General features: G+C 35.3%; 1 protein-coding gene across 2 annotated transcripts in view; it reads left to right on the top strand.

Annotated features, from left to right (window-relative positions):
• The window catches only part of LOC128219704 (collagen alpha-2(IV) chain-like), a 43,468-nt gene that overhangs the window by 8,621 nt on the left and 17,332 nt on the right, over positions 1-17,515 (top strand). Inside the window, exons 5-20 of one of the 2 annotated variants that reach the window (XM_052927631.1) lie at positions 659-703; positions 2,795-2,857; positions 6,292-6,450; positions 6,676-6,738; positions 7,452-7,608; positions 9,653-9,741; positions 9,970-10,032; positions 10,428-10,472; positions 11,353-11,472; positions 12,038-12,245; positions 13,034-13,183; positions 13,714-13,907; positions 14,255-14,389; positions 15,192-15,273; positions 16,011-16,126; positions 17,304-17,481. In XM_052927631.1, coding sequence (XP_052783591.1) covers positions 659-703; positions 2,795-2,857; positions 6,292-6,450; positions 6,676-6,738; positions 7,452-7,608; positions 9,653-9,741; positions 9,970-10,032; positions 10,428-10,472; positions 11,353-11,472; positions 12,038-12,245; positions 13,034-13,183; positions 13,714-13,907; positions 14,255-14,389; positions 15,192-15,273; positions 16,011-16,126; positions 17,304-17,481 — 1,867 coding nt within the window. Of the gene's footprint in view, positions 1-658; positions 704-2,794; positions 2,858-6,291; positions 6,451-6,675; positions 6,739-7,230; positions 7,388-7,451; positions 7,609-9,652; positions 9,742-9,969; positions 10,033-10,427; positions 10,473-11,352; positions 11,473-12,037; positions 12,246-13,033; positions 13,184-13,713; positions 13,908-14,254; positions 14,390-15,191; positions 15,274-16,010; positions 16,127-17,303; positions 17,482-17,515 lie in introns of both variants that reach the window. The other variant, XM_052927630.1, reaches the window with a different exon arrangement.

Below are 17,515 nucleotides of genomic sequence, written 5' to 3'. Positions count from 1 at the left end.
TGTATTATAAAAAATGTCATACAAATCAACTGGCCCCTATTCCTCAAAAAATCTTTGAGATCTTTGCGAACCCACTAAAAGTATCTTATTTCATAGAGCCAAATTACTAGATTTTTCAATATAAGAAGTAGTTTTTACTGTTATCTTAAATGTAACTTCTTATAAATGTTTCAAAACCCTTTGAAATGAGGTTGATTCAATAGTTACCAAAACAAAAATACGGCACAACAACTTGTTTTTGCTATAACAGATTTAACCCTTTGCATGCTGGGCAAATTGTCGTCTGCTCAAAAATGTCGTCTGGTTTATTCTAAATTTCTTTCAATTTACTTAAAACTTTTGGGATATATTGACTGAGTGGCAAACAGCTTGGAACCTGACCAGACGCCGAGTTACTCGGCGTCTGGTCTGGTTCCAAGCTGTTTGCAAAGCCTTTAAAATCGCCATCAGCAGCCTAAGGGTTAAGATTGTCTTCAAGCAATTTTGGCGAAGGTATATTCTAAAGCATTCATATTTGTTGTTTCCATTGTTGTTTTCCAGTATATTTTCTGTTTTCAGTGTGTGTATTTTTACCATTTCCATTGTCATTTGTGTGGTTTTCCGGTTTCCATTGTTGTTTTCCATGCCTTGTGTTGATTTTTGTCTTACATATTTACAGGGCAAGATGGGTATGCCAGGCTTTCCGGGTATCAGCGGTATTCCTGTAAGTATTGTCCTGGTTTATGTTTAAATTTATATTAATTTTAAATGTTTGTGCTATATATATATAAACAGTAGAGTGTCATACATTGACCAAAAGTGTTAGTTCGCACAACGTTTCCTAACAAAGTGATCACATGTTAAGAAAATGTAAGGGTGAGAGTAGCAAAGGTGCCCTTCTCATCCAAGAGGTCCTGGAATCAATCCCCACCAAAAGAACTAAATTATGACCTTTCAAAAATGACAACAGTACTGATTTATACCCAAGAAACAAACTAGAAGCTATCTGTTGCTGCAATTGGAGCCAAAACAGAGATTCTAGAGAAAACAAGGCCATCCTCTATAGTTGACAAACTGAAACAAGGAATATAATTATGTTGGATAAAACCAGGTCTGTTAGAACACTAACCAGTGAAACAATTCTAACAAGAGAACCATGTATTTTTAATACTGGACTTCTTGTCAACAAGGCCCAAGACAGAGTTTCAAAACATTAAGGTTTGATTGATTTAGAGGTGATTTTTTTCCACAATACACCATAGACACATGATGCATTATGCATATCAAAAAATTCATGGAACTTGGGTATGAATCACAAGTGCATCTGTAAACTTTCACATTTTCTCAAGTTTAGAAAGCTGCAGATCTAAGGAATAGAGAGGAAAACAAGCTCATATGAAAAAGAGTTTCAGCACCAAGCATCAAAAAGCCCAAATGTACCTGACAAAGCAGGGAAAAAAGTCCCATTTTAATCACTGTCTGAATCATGTTGACTAATGTAAGAATATAAAGCTTGCTACCCTGGCAGAAACATGCCTCTTGTCTCATGTTGTGGCAGCTTCTTGGCTCTAGAACAGCATGGGAAATTGACAAAAAATTGTTTTCAAGGTATCTGTCTTAGTCATGTTAGACATTTATACGACTTTTTGTATATAAATATATAGTGGCGAAGCTACATATAGGCCATGTAGGCCTGGGCCTACAACTTTTTTGAAAAATGACGAAATTGAGATAATCCAAAAATGCAATAAAAACTTATAGCTACTCAAACACTTTGAACAACTAAAAAATTTTTTTATTTTAACCAAAGCCAGTTTAATGTTTATTACGTGCAGGGTGTATTGCTTGGTTTTAGTGTTATCATTGCACATATAAGTAAGTGTGGGAAATGGGCATACAATCTCAGATAGAATCATTTGGCCTACAAGTTTTTAGGCCCTAGCTATGCCCCTGATATATCCTGTATAATTTAAGCTTCTTGGGTTTGGTTGTTTAAGAATAATCCAGCCATATGAGCTTGTTAAATCCTGAATTTAAAAAAACTTGTAAAAGGTGTTTTCATACATGGTGTCATTGCTGTCATCTATGCTATCAGCATCGTTGGCAGTGACAGCGTGCAAAAATTTAACCATGGCTACCACCCAAAAATCTTCAAAGATATTCGATGAAGCCCATGACAATATGCACATATACAGCAAGGCCCATAACTCTGCGTTTAAGAAAAGTTGAGATAGGCACCTTAGTTGACAAGCAAAAATGATGAGTGTTTGCTAGTTCTAACTCTAGTTTATAGGTATGTGTGTATGATTGTTTGTCTTATCCAGGTTCCTTGCAGTGGTTTACATAGTTAATCATAAACCAAAGTAAACACCATTAAGGAATACATAAAATTATATTGCTTAATTCTATCTTTTGGTAATACATGTAGGCTACCCAACATAGTTTCCACTCGTAAAAATTAGTAAATAGATGGCTTTGGCCAAAAACATATTGAAACCATTTTAATGTTTCACACTTCGGCACAGTGGTCAGAAATTGGCTCAGGCTGAGCAATAATTGATAAGCATATAATATAGAGAGCTGATTTTTCTACCTTCTGTACCCTTTGTGTAGGGGTGGTTTGAAAAGATGGACATTCTAAAGAAAGTAAAACAAGAATATAAAAAATGTATATATGTATATAAATTGTATATGTAACCCAACTTGTTCCCAAAATAAAATTTGTTCCTGATAACAGCAGACTTAAGGCTTATTAGCAAAAAAAAGGTACAGTTATATAACATTTGTTGATTATTTTAATGTTGTGCGTTTCCAGGGTTTGCAGGGTCCTCCTGGCCCCAGGGGTATTCAAGGTCTTGACGGATGCAACGGAACACAGGTAAAACCCGTGTAGTTGTAGTTTTAGAAAGTATATCTGTGATATGGTTTGGAAATATTTGGCAATCTTTTCAACTAACGTTTAACCAAATATCTCAACATCAAGAAATTGAGTGGATCACTTAGCATGTGTTTGAAATTAAATTAAAAAAATTAATTTGCAAACTAAAATCAACATAGATTATAATTTCAATCAAGAGTCCCCAAAATACTTCTAAGAAAAAATACTAAATGCAATTTGAACTTATGCTATGTGCTTTGAGTTGATTGCTCTGACAGTCTATAGTAAAAGATTCACAAGTCAATTATTTGAAAGAAATACCAAAAAAAATATTTGTATTATCTTTTATATATAATAATGTATGCATTAATATTTTGAATATTCCTCAGTATTATTAATAATGAATAGTTTGTTCATTATAATATAAAAAAAAATCGAGTATTGTTCAGCCAGGCAGTCTAAAACACTGCTGCCCAATAATATGGTATGTGAAAAAGGCACAACAGTTTTGTACATAAATTAATAAGCATTGGCTCAACTGGCTTGGCGTGATTTTTGAACAAAGGACTAATTTTCATGAACAATATTAAAATAGATGTTGACGTTGTATAACATGAAACTATAGAATTTTGCTTGGCTCAAACTTTTCATGGCTAAAACTTTTATGGTCAGTCCTGGGGAGTAAGAGCCAACAGAGGAGTTTTAGCCAACAGGATTCCAATGTATTTACGATCTGTTTCCATGGCCATGAGAAGAAAGAATCATGTACATGTGTGATGATTGTTTAAACATTCATACTAATATCTTTCACACACTTGTTAATGTAATCATGATCATCAGAGCAGCAGGGTCGTTGACCTAGGCATCAAAAAAACATGCCAAAAATGTGTTCATAGAAGAATCAGGATTATACAAGATGTTAGAACTACTCAAATTTATACAAGGAGTTATGATATTAATGCTTAAACCCAACACAAGATATTTATCTCTCAGTGAGAGGCCTAGCTCATGTCTAGCAAGAGGCTACTGTGGCAGGGCTTATCAGCTGGTGGACCACTTAAAGCATGTCTGAAATCTCGTGGGTAATCATTAGCTAGCCATGGGGGGTGAAATTACTTATGTAAGCTGTCAACACTTGTGTAAGAAAATATGTATGCTAGTGGAAAATTTAGAGTATTTGTTCTAGCAGATTATTATCTCATGATTGAAAATTCCTTTGTCTTTAGTGTGATTCTGGTTTTAACTTATTTTGAAGAAAATTTCTAAATATCTGTTCAGATTAATTATGAAAAAAACTCATGTCAATTCTTAATTTAAGTCATGGTTAATATAATTCATGGACATTTTTTTGTTCTTTAGGATTTACATTAAGGGACATAGCATATTTTCGATGGTATTACTCATTTACTTTACTCATAAAAGAGGCAAAATTTGTCTGTGGCATAAACCTAATTCCTTAACTCACGATAGGGCGTGTAGAATTTCTGTAGAATATCGTAGGAGATTGCTTATTCAGCAGGGTTTCTGATAGACAGTAGTCTAAACATTCCCAGCCTACATGATAGATCTGGCCATTCATCTGCCAACACTGCTAGATTGAGTCCTGATTTTAAGGGGAGAAAGGAGAGAGAATGAAATATTAACCATTTATAAACTTTTAACATATAGGACATCACTGAAATTCTTAAGGAAAAAAATGTCCTTTTTTTGTGGTCAATTTTACAAGCTGGGTTTGGGGGAAGAGTTTAACTTAAGTTACTTTTGATATAGCATATTTCACATATTATTGTACGCAATGTACATTATTAAAGCTGTTTGTTGTATCAAGCCATTCATATTTATTTCAACTGAAAATGAAAGAAAATCATTTGTTTTGGAATATGTCAACGCCAAAAACGCATCAGTATAAATATACAATCAAAACCCATGGGCTTGATATCAAGTGACCAGCAAAAATACTTTAAGCCTCATCAATATGGAACCAAGTGGATTATATGCATACTTAGAGTAAAATAAATTGGTCCTTATTAAGTTTGAGCCAACATGGAAATTGAGCCAAGCGATATTGAATCAACAGGGAAATTGAGCCAAGTGATATTGAATCAACAGGGCAATCAAGCCAGGGGATATGGATTCAACAGGTTTCACTATAACAAATTTTTTCTCTGCTGATAAAACCTTGCCAAATGATACCCAAATGATATATGGGATCACCAGACAAGTGAAAGTCACATAATTATACATGAGATTCCTTCATTACTGTTGCTAGTGTTTGAGGGTTAACACATCATTATACAAAGAAATGGCATACTAGAATGTAATACATTTCATGTGAAGAAACTCGGATATCCATGGTGATTGTCTGAGACTTGTATATTGTACCATATGTTGCACCAGCTGTTTCTGTAAACTATTTGTTGCAAATGGCTCAACAACAAAAAACACATTAGTTAAGATTCAGGCTTAAAAAATCACCTTCACCTACATTTTAAAGTAAACAAGTTGTTTTTTGTAGTGTAGGCCATGAAAATAAGTTAAAAACAGAGAATCAATTAGATTATGTTTGGCAAGATGGCTTTGCTCCTACAAAGCAGAATTGATCTTCATCTTCTACATCATAGATAGTGCAAAAGATGCAAAGATAAGAAGAAATGTAAACCAGCTGAGTAAACAATGTATAAAATACAAGCATCAAATGACATGGTCCAGAATTGATTAGCCAGCAAAATTCAGGCTAAATGATTGTATCATCTGGATAGATCAATCATCATATGAATAAACGTTCACAGTGTTTTTGCCATGAGGAATTTTGGTAGCAGGTTTTTCCTGATCAGGAAGTCTATACAGCTATATACCTGTAAGCATCCTGGCAACTATGGTCTGCCAGAAATGTAAAACAATCCAAATTTTATTATGCTGATTAACAAAGTTTGTACAGGCTACAAATATAATTGTATAGCATCTGTTGGCATGAGTCGAACAGCTAAACCTACTTCAGTTGTTATGATTTATGAACATGTGTATTAATCGAGGGCTGAGCGATGGGTGTAACACCATATAGAAATGAACAGAGTTGCTTCAGTCTTTCATGAACCCACATCTTGTTCTCTTGTACAATCATGTCAGAACAGCCCCTCAAACAAAAGTTTATAGAAATGCCTTTCAGAAACATTAAACCAGAATATTTTGGGATTAAAGCTACATTCTCACAGAGTGACCATTTTGACATCTTCTTCGATATTTGCCTTGGAAAAAGTCAATTTTTGTGGAAATGTCTGGAAATGCCACATATTCAAAAGAATTGTTGTACTAAAAGATGAGAGAGACCCCATATTATTTGTTACACTTGTACAAATACCTATCAAACCTTGAAGGGCCATTATCTTCTGCTCAAACTTTCATTGATATTTCTACATTTTTTTTCTCCCCCTTAGGGAGAGCCTGGAGTACCAGGTTTGCCCGGAACCCGTGGCTTTGATGGACAGCCTGGACGAGACGGACTCATGGGAATGAAAGGAGAGCCCGCCCAGGCCGGCGAGGGAATCAAGGGATCGAAGGGAGAATCCGGACTTGACGGACAGCCTGGAGTTCCTGTAAGTAGGGGGTTGTCGTACCAAGGATTGGGTGTGAGGTTTGGGGAAGGGAATATGCTACAATTTTGAAAACATGTTAGATAAATAGCAAATTATCAAATTTGAAATTCATAGAAAGAAAGACACATTCAAAATCTAAATTCAAATTATAAATTATGTTTGAAAAGTTGAACGACTGAATATTGTATGCTTATAAAATAAGTTTGGCTGTGGTGTATTTTTCAGGGTCGTAACGGACAGGATGGAACACCAGGATTACCAGGAGAGCCAGGACCTCGCGGATACAAAGTATGACCTGTCACTTCGCCTATGTAAACATGTTAAAACTTGCAAATTTGAAGCAATGCTTGAGACAATATTCATTCTAGTTTTGTGGTTTGTAATATGTTTGATTTGAAATTTCTTCTTATCCTTCTTTTTAGAATAACTATCTTTAATATGGAATAATATGTAGTCATTATTAATTTAATAGGTACAAGTACTATAACATTAAACAGAGAATGGTGAAAATCATTCTTTCTTGAAATATTAAATATCTTAAGGTTAGAGCTGATGTATGTTGCTTCTCTTTGATAAGTTTTGTATTGAATAACCATGTTCAATAAATATCATATATATTTGATTATGATGACTTACAGTTCTTAAAACATAAAAAAACAATGCTGTAAAGCTTGCACAATTTCAATGGTACATAAATATGTCATGAAGGCAATATCATTTATGATAAAAGATAAAAAAACATAAAAATGCCTCGAATATTAAACGCTTTCCCGCTAAAAGGGAGACAAGGGAGATGCAGGACTGACGGGCCCGAAAGGAGCCATGGGTATCGTCTTCAAACCAGAGAAGGGAGATAAGGGAGTTCGCGGTCCCGTCGGACCACCAGGACCCCCGGGCACAACCAAGCTGCCATTTACTGGAAATGAATCTTACACCGGTACGTGAAGTAACTTTTTTCATGAATAATATGTATTGTTTAATAGTTTATTTCTTAACCTTAGGGAATGAAGGGCGAAGATGGCTATCCTGGCCCAAAAGGGTCTATGGGTCTAACATTTAGACCAGAAAAGGGGTCAAAGGGCGATAAAGGGCCACGGGGACCCCCTGGTCAACCGGGCACGACACATCTGCCTGTCTCAGGAACTGAGGAGTTTTATGGTAGCACGTTGTTTGAGTCAGTTGCAGCATGGCATATGAAACAAATGTGGTTACATATGGAAAGAAGCAAACCCGTTAATGTTGTTGTGAAATATATAACTCAGTTTTGTATTTTTAGACTTGCTTAGCTTGTACTTTTGGCAATGTCACGAGTCTAAAAAATATTTGTGAAGTTAGGAAATGTTGTGAAAAGCAATACTGTTTATTTGTTGAATGTTATGATGATAGGGTTTAAGCTCAAGTGTGATGAAAGGGTGCTGCACCCTGTCCTTTTTTGGTAGCCCCTTTCTACCCTCTTGGAGTCCAACATGTGCACTCTTCTGCCCTCATAGAATTCAATGCTGAAGACTGTAAAATATTTCTGTTGATTGATTAAAATTTATCTTATAGTATTATTATAAATACTTACAAAATTAACATATTTTGCTGTTGACACCAAATATAATTTCTCTTTAACACAATTCCTAACACATTTGGTCAAATTCAAATGTTCCAGTTCTTCACAGCCCGAAGCAATGCCCCCTTTCTCCCTTACCACCTGTCCCTCTTCTGTGTGTGTGTAAGCTTATTTATACTCACACTCAGGCCTTGCACATTCGGTGAGTGCTCCTTATAGATTGTTAGTCATTTTAGGTTTTTTGGAGCATAGTGCACAGACAGAGCTACCCTGGTTCTTTAACGTGCACCAGTGTATAGCACTGTCACACAGGACCCCCATTTAAAGTCCCTCGCGGAAGACGATAAGTAATTTTAGTGATGTGACGGGGAATCGAAAATGTGACCCCTGCATTGATATTCAAGTGTGTAACCACTAGACCACTGATCCGCCACCCTCTTCTGCAGCACTCTTTACTTTTTTATCGCCTGGCTAAAACCCTATATGATATTGTCATCATGTTCAAAATGTGCTTTGCTGTTTTCTTGTTGTTTCTACTGTGTAAGTATTTGTTAGTGATAGAAATGTTGATTTATTCAAAAGTTTGTCCCAAACTTTGCAGTGAAAACAGTGTGTGTTTCTGAAAAATAAAAAATAAAACAGAATGTTAATATGTTTAGTTAGAAATGGACATGTTTTATTGTTTGTCTTTCAAAACGATTATTAAACTTATGAAATAAATTATAATGTTGCTATTTTTTTAAGCTATTTATTAGTGATGAAGGTGTAAAAATACATATGTTTTTTACCAGACTTTTATAGAAATATAATCATTCAGTGATGAAAATAAAAAAATCATTCAGTGATGAAAATTAAAAATACATATGTTTTTCTTGACTTATATACATATCATTATTCATTGATGAAGGTACAGAAATACCTATGTTTTGTAGAACCTGCCCTATTCTTGGCTTTTGCAAAAAATCCCATGTTTTCAGTGGCCTTTACAAAAATTCCCATGTGGCCTTTACAAAAATTCCCATGTTTTCAGTGGCCTTTACAAAAATACCCATGTTTACAGTGGCCTTTACAAAAATTCCCATGTTTTCAGTGGCCTTTATAAAAAATCCCATGTTTGCAGATAGACTATGATTTGAAGGGAGAATACCCATGTTTTCTAAGCCTTTTCACAAATACCCATGTTTCAAGGTCTGCAGATATACAATGGTGTAAGGGAGAGAACCAATGTTTTCTAAACCTTTAAAAAAAATACATGTTTCCAGGTCTGAAAATTGACAATTGTATCAAGGCAGAGTACCCATGTTTTACTTTATACCTTTACAAGAAAATCCATGTTTCTAGGTCAGCAGATGGACAACAGTTAAAGGGGGAGTACCCATGTTTTCTTAACCTTTACCAAAATTTCCCATGTTTCAAGGGATGCAGGTTGGAAGGGAGAGTACTCATTCTCCCTAAACCTTGCGCAAATTTCCGTGCTTGGAGGCAAGAATATAAAGGGAGAGTTCCCATGAAGGCCATCTCATTTCACAAAAATTTAATGTTTTCATGGCTTTCATAAAGATTCCCTGTCTGCCATGACCTTTAAAAACTTTATGTTTTTAAATGGCCTTTTCTAAAATTCCTGTGTTTTACTTATGTCGTTTCCAGGGCCACAGGGAGACAAGGGTCCAAAGGGAGAGAAGGGCGAGCCTGGTTACGAGGGAGAACGTGGCTACCCAGGACTGGATGGTCTTCCCGTATGTATATTTAGACAACTACATGTATCTTATATCATACATGCCATATCCCACAATGAGGGGAAAAATCCCGCGGAATTCCGACCCATCCCCTGGGTCCGACCCATCCCATTCAATGTCACAAAAAAAAAATAACATAACAAAAGTACACAAGGATAATTATTTTATTCAGCAACAAGACTTACAGGTCATGTCCAAATGTTGATACATGTTTTTTTTATGTTTCAGGGTCGGATTGGAAACCCGGGTATGAATGGAGAGAAGGGTGTGCCAGGTATTGCTGGCCCTAGGGTGAGTTCAGCTTTTTTAGTTTGTCTCATTTTTTGTACAAAAAATATTGATTCATTGTTGACTGCAGGGTCGTGATTGTTGGCAAGCAAAAACATGAATCTTGGCATGCAAAAAACTAAAACCTAACTTATAACGGAACAACTGATAAAGATATTCAAATAAAACTGATAAAACATGTTGCCAAACACATAACAACTATGTATAGCAAGGCCCATGACTCTGAATTTCCTCCAAAGTTAATAAATGCAGCATATATGCTATCCAAAAATAGTTTTCAATTTTAAAGTTTTGACCAGTCATTATAACTGTTTAATACTTTTGAGAAAAAAAGATGAAATCAGTTTTGAAGAAAGATAAAACAAATATATCTCTGTTTTTAACATTTTTGATTTCAGGGCAAACAAGGTCTGCCCGGTGTTCCTGGATTCATGGGACCTAAGGTAAGATATAGATAATTGTTTGTTTTAGTGTAAGATCAGTATATATTTCCCCGATTTTCCACCAAAAGGTATATTTCACAAGTGGTGTAGCGAAATATTTACTTTTGGTGTTGATGAGGTAAAATATATTGCGATCTTACACTTAAACCGTAAATTTTTCTTTTTATTATATGTCTTAAAACGATATGAAATGACTGTTTATTGTAGTTTATCAGAAAAGCCTGCCAAATTGTATCTGAATGTTATTTCTGAAATTATGTCATTAAAATTGTGTCCCAGCCATGTGTGCGCTGACGTTTAATTGGTAAAGGAGTGTGCTTAAATTTCAAAGCAATGAAAACAATCTAAATTATATTTTCACTTTTTGAGCCGTGAAATATCAATTTTATTTCACTGATAAATCTCTTTAAACTACCGGAAAGCATATGACAAACTGTCATACTCAGCTGGTGTGTTTAATAGTTTTGTCATTTTTATTTACTTAAAGCTGCACTCTCACAGATTCACTGTTTTTACAACTTTTTTATTTTTTGTCTTAGAAAGGGCAACCGTAATGGTTTAAGAAAACTGCATAAAACATCATTTTTGTACTTAAATATATAAATCTGCAATCTGATTTTTTGTCAGCAGTCTTATATAACTGGTTTCTATGGATTTTCGCAAAAATTGGCTCGTTTATAGACAAAAAAAAACAACATATATTTTTGATATATGCCTACGAATGATTTTAAAATGATCATTATTTCTGTTTTTTTATGTTAAAGTACGCCAAACTGTATGTGGCGTAATGTCATTGAAACATTGAAATATCAAGTTTATATTTCTCTGATAAATCTAAATAAACAATTGAAAAGCATTATTATAAGATTGTATATTACAGGGTGACCGTGGTATGGATGGCTTGCCTGGTTTGTCAGGTATCCCAGGTATGAAAGGAGAGCGTGGATTTGAGGGTGAAAAAGGCATGGTTGGACCCCGTGGACCCCAGGGACCCCCCGGTGTAAGTCTTACATGCCAACTCTATGATGATTGGTGACATTGGTTTTATTTTATTTTCTCAAATTAAGATTTTGATGTTTTAATGAATTTTATTGAAAATTTGATTAGCCTGTTAATAAAATTGTGTAAGCCCACTGAGGTTGGCAACAGATCTGGTCTGACACTAATTTTGGTTGTATTATCCAAGTTGTTCTCAGAATTATACCTTGTAAAAACATTGATTTCATAGTCACTTCTGTGTGTATCAATGTTCCAGAAAGCTTAATTATTTCTGTACTAATTGATAGTTTCATTGAATAAAAACAAGTGAACATGTTTTGGTGAACTCGTTTCAGAATTCAAAAAAAAGGAAATAGGAGTGAGGGTTATATTAACCTTGATGCTTATTCTTCTTCTTAGATAGACTTCGGTGATTCTATTCATTTTATTGGCTGATTTATTAAATAGGCAATGAAAATACTCAAATTCTACTCCAAAGATTACATTCAATCTATTAAAGATAATCGTAGTATATGGCCCTGAATACAATAAATTATTTAAAGCAAATCCATTATTCGCCTATGCAGGGACCAGGAGGGGGTGACGGACGCCCAGGAGAGCCAGGCCCGCCCGGTCCTCGTGGACCTAATGGAGAGGACGGCCTGCCCGGATTACCAGGCCAACGTGGAGAGTCTGGCCCAGAGGGGCTCCGGGGCGGCCCAGGAGTGCCCGGACCTCCAGGACAACAGGGACTTGACGGACCCAGAGGAGATAAGGGAGACCAAGGATTACAAGGTATGCAGCTGGGGGGTTTACATGGACATTTTAATTCTAAACACATCTATCGTTTCTATTCTTTCATAGAAAAAGGTGTAGAGTTGTGTTTACTACACTTTAATGTCTAATTATGAAAAAATATTAATAATAATTCCTTAAATTTAAAAAATATATAAACAACACATTTTTTTATTTTATTTTTTTTATTTTTTTTTCTGCAGTTTCTGAATTGTCAGTTCTGTTATTGTTTTTGGAGGTATTATCGTGCTGTTATTGATGTCAGCTTTCAAAATCGTTAACCTTGGTTATAACTAAAAACAACTAAAGGTATTTAAATAATACTGGGTACACTTTCATATTGTCGGCGACAATACGCACATTTAAAGCAAAGGGAAATAACTAATAATTACTATTTTTTAGTTATTTCCCTTTTCTAACAAAAGAACAAGAACATGTTGGCGTTCAAGGCATGACATTCTTGTTTGCATATTTGCATTCTGAAATTAAATTATTGCAGAATTAAAATGATTTACAATAAGTAGAGGATGAAGTTTGCTACGTCAAGTCAATAATTGACGTCAAACCTTACAAAAATTGATCTTTTTTGTTTACTGCAAAATAATTAATGATAGTCTTACATTTTTATGCCATATATTATATAACGGAATAGAGTAAGATAACTGGATTCTATCAATAATTGTTGTAAAACAAACATAATATTTTAACTAACGAAGATTTTCCAAAATCGCCTAGTAAAACAATGTTACTACTCGCTGGTATAGAATTACTCTAATGGCATGTTCCAGGATTTCCTGGTATTGATGGTCTTCCTGGCCAGAACGGCTACCCTGGACCCAAGGGCGAGTATGGACCAAAGGGAGAGCCCGGATTGTCGATTCCTGGAGAGCCAGGCCGGGGTGGGGAGTCTGGAAGGGATGGATTACCTGGCTTTAAAGGTTAGTTTATACTAATTTCTTGAAGCTCGATTGTGACGAAAGCTGAATGTTATAGAATCACTCTTGAGTCAGATTCCTGGGTAGAAACCAGTACTGTGTCCATTTTGAGAGGCCGTGAGAAAGAACCCCTGGTGGGGATCGAACCCACAACCTGTTGGATGAGAGGCAGACACCTATACCACTAGACGACTCTCAACATGGTTAGGTTAAAGGTTGGCATATTTATTTGGTTTATACTTATTTCATTTTGCTTGTTCATCACAAAAGATGATAGCTTTTTTAAGCAAACTAAGTTATGGCAAGAAAGCAAACCTTATGGTGTCAATTTTTTATTGGCCATGAGAAAGTAACCCTGTTGGGGCATTAACCCATGACCTCTTGGGTGACAGGTGGACATCTTTACCACTTGCCAACTCTTACCCTCTGAATATTTGGTGTTTAATTGTGGCCTCAACCATCAATGACCGACCCTATAAAACATGAATAAGGCCCTTCTTAACAATGATATTATTTTATTTTTCCACTTTAAGGCGACAGAGGACCGAGAGGTTTGCCCGGTTTACCCGGAAATTCATCTGTTGGGCGGCCAGGATTACCCGGATTAAAGGGAGAAATTGGCCCACCCGGATTACAAGGATTGGACGGGCGACCAGGACTGCCGGGACGAGATGGTACCAAGGGAGACAGAGGAGGATTATGTAATCAGTGCCAGGATGGAATTAAGGTAACTTGATATTGTTTAATTTTTATTTCTGAAGTATGTTTTATAATAAAGATGATGAAAATTTGGAGGCTCAGAGTAATTGTCATCAAAAGTAATAATCTACTACATATGTAATGTTCTATTAATTTGTTATTATAATCAGTTTAATATTAATATAAAAATGTGTTTGAAATTATGTTGATATGTTTTGTACTTAAAAATTAAGGCTCAGATATAATAATTTAATCAGTGAATGAAACTCAGATTGATAGTACATTTGTGACAAGACATTTCGCTTAGTGTAATTCAAACATCTCAATGAATAAATTTGTAAAAATGATATAGAAATAACATTGTGATGCCTTCAGGGCGAGAAAGGAACACCTGGTCTGCTTGGACGCCCGGGCTTGCAGGGTGAACGCGGTAATGAGGGTTACAAGGGTGAAAAGGGAGAGCCAGGGTTTGATGGTAACCCAGGGTTACAGGGTCCCATGGGATCTACAGTAAGTGAAAACTATTTTTAGAATAATAGAACATTATTAAATCAGTGAAGTAAAATCAAAATCCATCTAAAATTGTTCAGAACGCTTCCAATATTTTAGATGCTTATTAAATGCAAAAACCTGTATAAACTGAACTAATCTGGGTTGGGAAAAAAGTTTGAAAACAAGTGGGTAGATGGTATCGATAAAAAGGCACGGGCAGACAAGATAGTTAACAGTGACACCATTCAATAAACAACAAGACAGGCCATAGGCGAAAACGACGGTGTAATTTGATAAACAGCAATCATGAAAATCACTTTAATTCCTAAAATTACCCATGAACTTGTATTAATTCAAACTGGCCATTGGCAAAAATATTAATCTAAGACCAGACAACTCATAGGGCCTGAGATAAGAACGTTTGTTAAATGGGATATTGCAGCTTATCGGTGATGAGGTCTAAGTGGGACATTGGGCTGATTGTGGGTTTCAAATATTTTATTGAACTTTGTATTGAAATCTCATTGTAATATTTGTTATCATGCAATAAGATATTATCAGGGTTCTCAATAAGTTTCGGTTGAACCGTCTCAAATAGTTAAGTAATTGACCAGCTTCTACTTATTCTACTGAAAATTCATTTAGTTTTCCCAATTTGAACCGGCCCTATTGCCATTTGAACCGTCCGTTTGGGCCGGCAGCCGGTTCTTATTGTCAATTGAGAGCACTGATTATGAAAATGAGATGATTGTTTTTGAAATAGGACTGATGTATTTTATAAAAGAAACGCACTGAATCTTATTTCCTTTTGTGTTTCTAGGGTTTGAAGGGAGATCGTGGATTGGACGGTTTACCAGGACCTGCGGGAGAAGATGCCAGTATTCCCAATGAATATTTTCAGCGTAAGAATCCTGTTGTTATAGTTGACCATATCCTGGTGCACACAGCCACATAGATGTTTATACTTTATTTATGTCTGACAAACAAAACCTTGAGATGATGTTTTAAACGTTTTTTGTCATTTAGATGTTCTGTACATAATTTTTTTGTTTATTGAAACCGGTAGACATTAGTTTAAACATATATTTTACAAGGATTGTGCAGCAAGTTATGAAAACTTATACTAAGTCACTCTCGTTGGCACAATGTTGCTTGAGAGTAAGGTCTTGTATTTTTGGAGAAAGCTCACTTGCCCGGCTTGGTGACCCAAGCCGTGAATCGAACCCGGGTCGCCCTGGTGAGAAGCAAGTGCGCTAACCACTGTGCTAACTGGACAACCAAAACAGGTTGACATTATGAAATACACAGAAAAGAATGCACTTGCCCATACTGAAAATGTTATATTGAAGATGAACTCAATTCTTTTTATATGTCCTTTATACGATGCTTTAAGGAATATTTATATTGCAAAATACTATCGAGAATACCATATTTTAGATAAATTTAATTGTTTAGTACAATTTTTTTATTAAACTTAACATAGCTATGTTTATATTGGATGTGTGGCAGTTCATACATTTTAAACACCCACGAAATACGAACTTCTTAATGACTGTTGTAAAACAAACAATTTCATTGGCTGTAAATGTAGGTTGAACTCAGAAGGCAGTGTTAATATTTAATCACTTAATGTCTTCAGCACCAAAGGGGGAACCAGGAGAAAATGGCTTGAACGGTCTGCCTGGAATGAAGGGAGAGCCTGGCCCGCAGGGTCCCCGTGGTTTAGAAGGACTGCCTGGACTCCAGGGTGCTAAGGTGGGATTCAAACTGTTAAAGGATGACCAATATATCTCTGGGCCTTTTTTTCTGTGTATTATTTATTCTTGCATATCTTTTTAGGGAAAATTAGGAAATCATACAGATCAAAAGATAACTTTTTAATGAGGCCACAATAAGAATATATTGTGTGTTGGATTTCCTTGGCCACATTTTAAGTTGTTGGTAGGTAGGTCAGAAAAAAATTTATGCTTTTATTACTTAACCCTTTAAGGCGCAAATATAGATTGATGCAAAAAATAAAAGGAATAATCATGCGTACTGATGTTTTGAGAAGGTGCTAGAAAGAGAGTTCCGATATGGACTAGTTAATCAATGTTGTTAATTATAGCTGAAATGTAATGAGAACCAGTCCGATGTTAAGTTAAACAGATAAAACGAAGAAGCACCCATTACTAAGAATCATGTAAAATATTACACAACGCTGTCCCAATATTCAAGAATTAAATGTATTTATTTCGAAATAAACGAATTAAAGTATAATTTGACTTTAGCCTTTATTGTTGTTGTTTTTAATTAATAGCTAAGTGGCCACAATCTCCATAGTTTAAAAAGCGCAAAAATATCACTAATATTTTTTTATGTGTACCTAAATCATATCCCCTTTTTTTGTTTTTTATCAATAATAATCTCATATAAGTTTTACATGATAATACATTATAACTAAATACTTTTTCATCAATAATTTTCAATCAACTTATAATGGGTGCCTTTAACCCTGTACTGAAAAAAAAAGACAAAAAAGAGGTATTGCCACACTCAAAGAACATGGGTCACAGGTGATACAATTGTTTTAATTTACCAAAAAGGATGAATAAATATTTTAAAAAATGGATCTTATGAAGGATACCTTGTTTTTATTTGAGAAAAAAGAGCAGAAAATACGGTATTTCTCCCTTATGACCTTATAGTTGATCACTATAAATCTTTTAGGAACCACCAGTCATTTAATGTATTGGCGTTTTCTGCTATTTGATACACAGCTACAATCTAGTTATTATTTACTAAAATTTTGAAAAATGCATTATTTAGTAAGTAGTTACCACTCAAAACTTATGTTTGTTATACATTTGTATGTATTGATTTTAAATACGAGTGTTACTTTAAGGGAAACATCACTGAAATTTCACAATGATCTTACTTACGATTCTTACAGGGAGATAGTGGTGGTGATGGTGTACCTGGCCGCCCAGGTGAGAGAGGTCAGTCAGGAAACCCCGGACTGAAAGGAGAGCGTGGATTTGGAATGAATGGACTGCCAGGTGATCGAGGTGACCCAGGACAGCCCGGTCTTCCTGGGCTCCCAGGAATGAAGGGTGACAAGGGTGTGCCAGGTATGAACAACTGGAATTTGAACTTAAACATTTA

The sequence above is a fragment of the Mya arenaria genome, chromosome 15 (genome assembly GCF_026914265.1).
Source record: "Mya arenaria isolate MELC-2E11 chromosome 15, ASM2691426v1".
Classification (NCBI taxonomy): Eukaryota; Metazoa; Mollusca; class Bivalvia; order Myida; family Myidae; genus Mya; species Mya arenaria.
The sequence above is the reverse complement of the archived record's forward strand: the minus strand, read 5'-3'. Positions and strand labels throughout refer to the sequence as shown.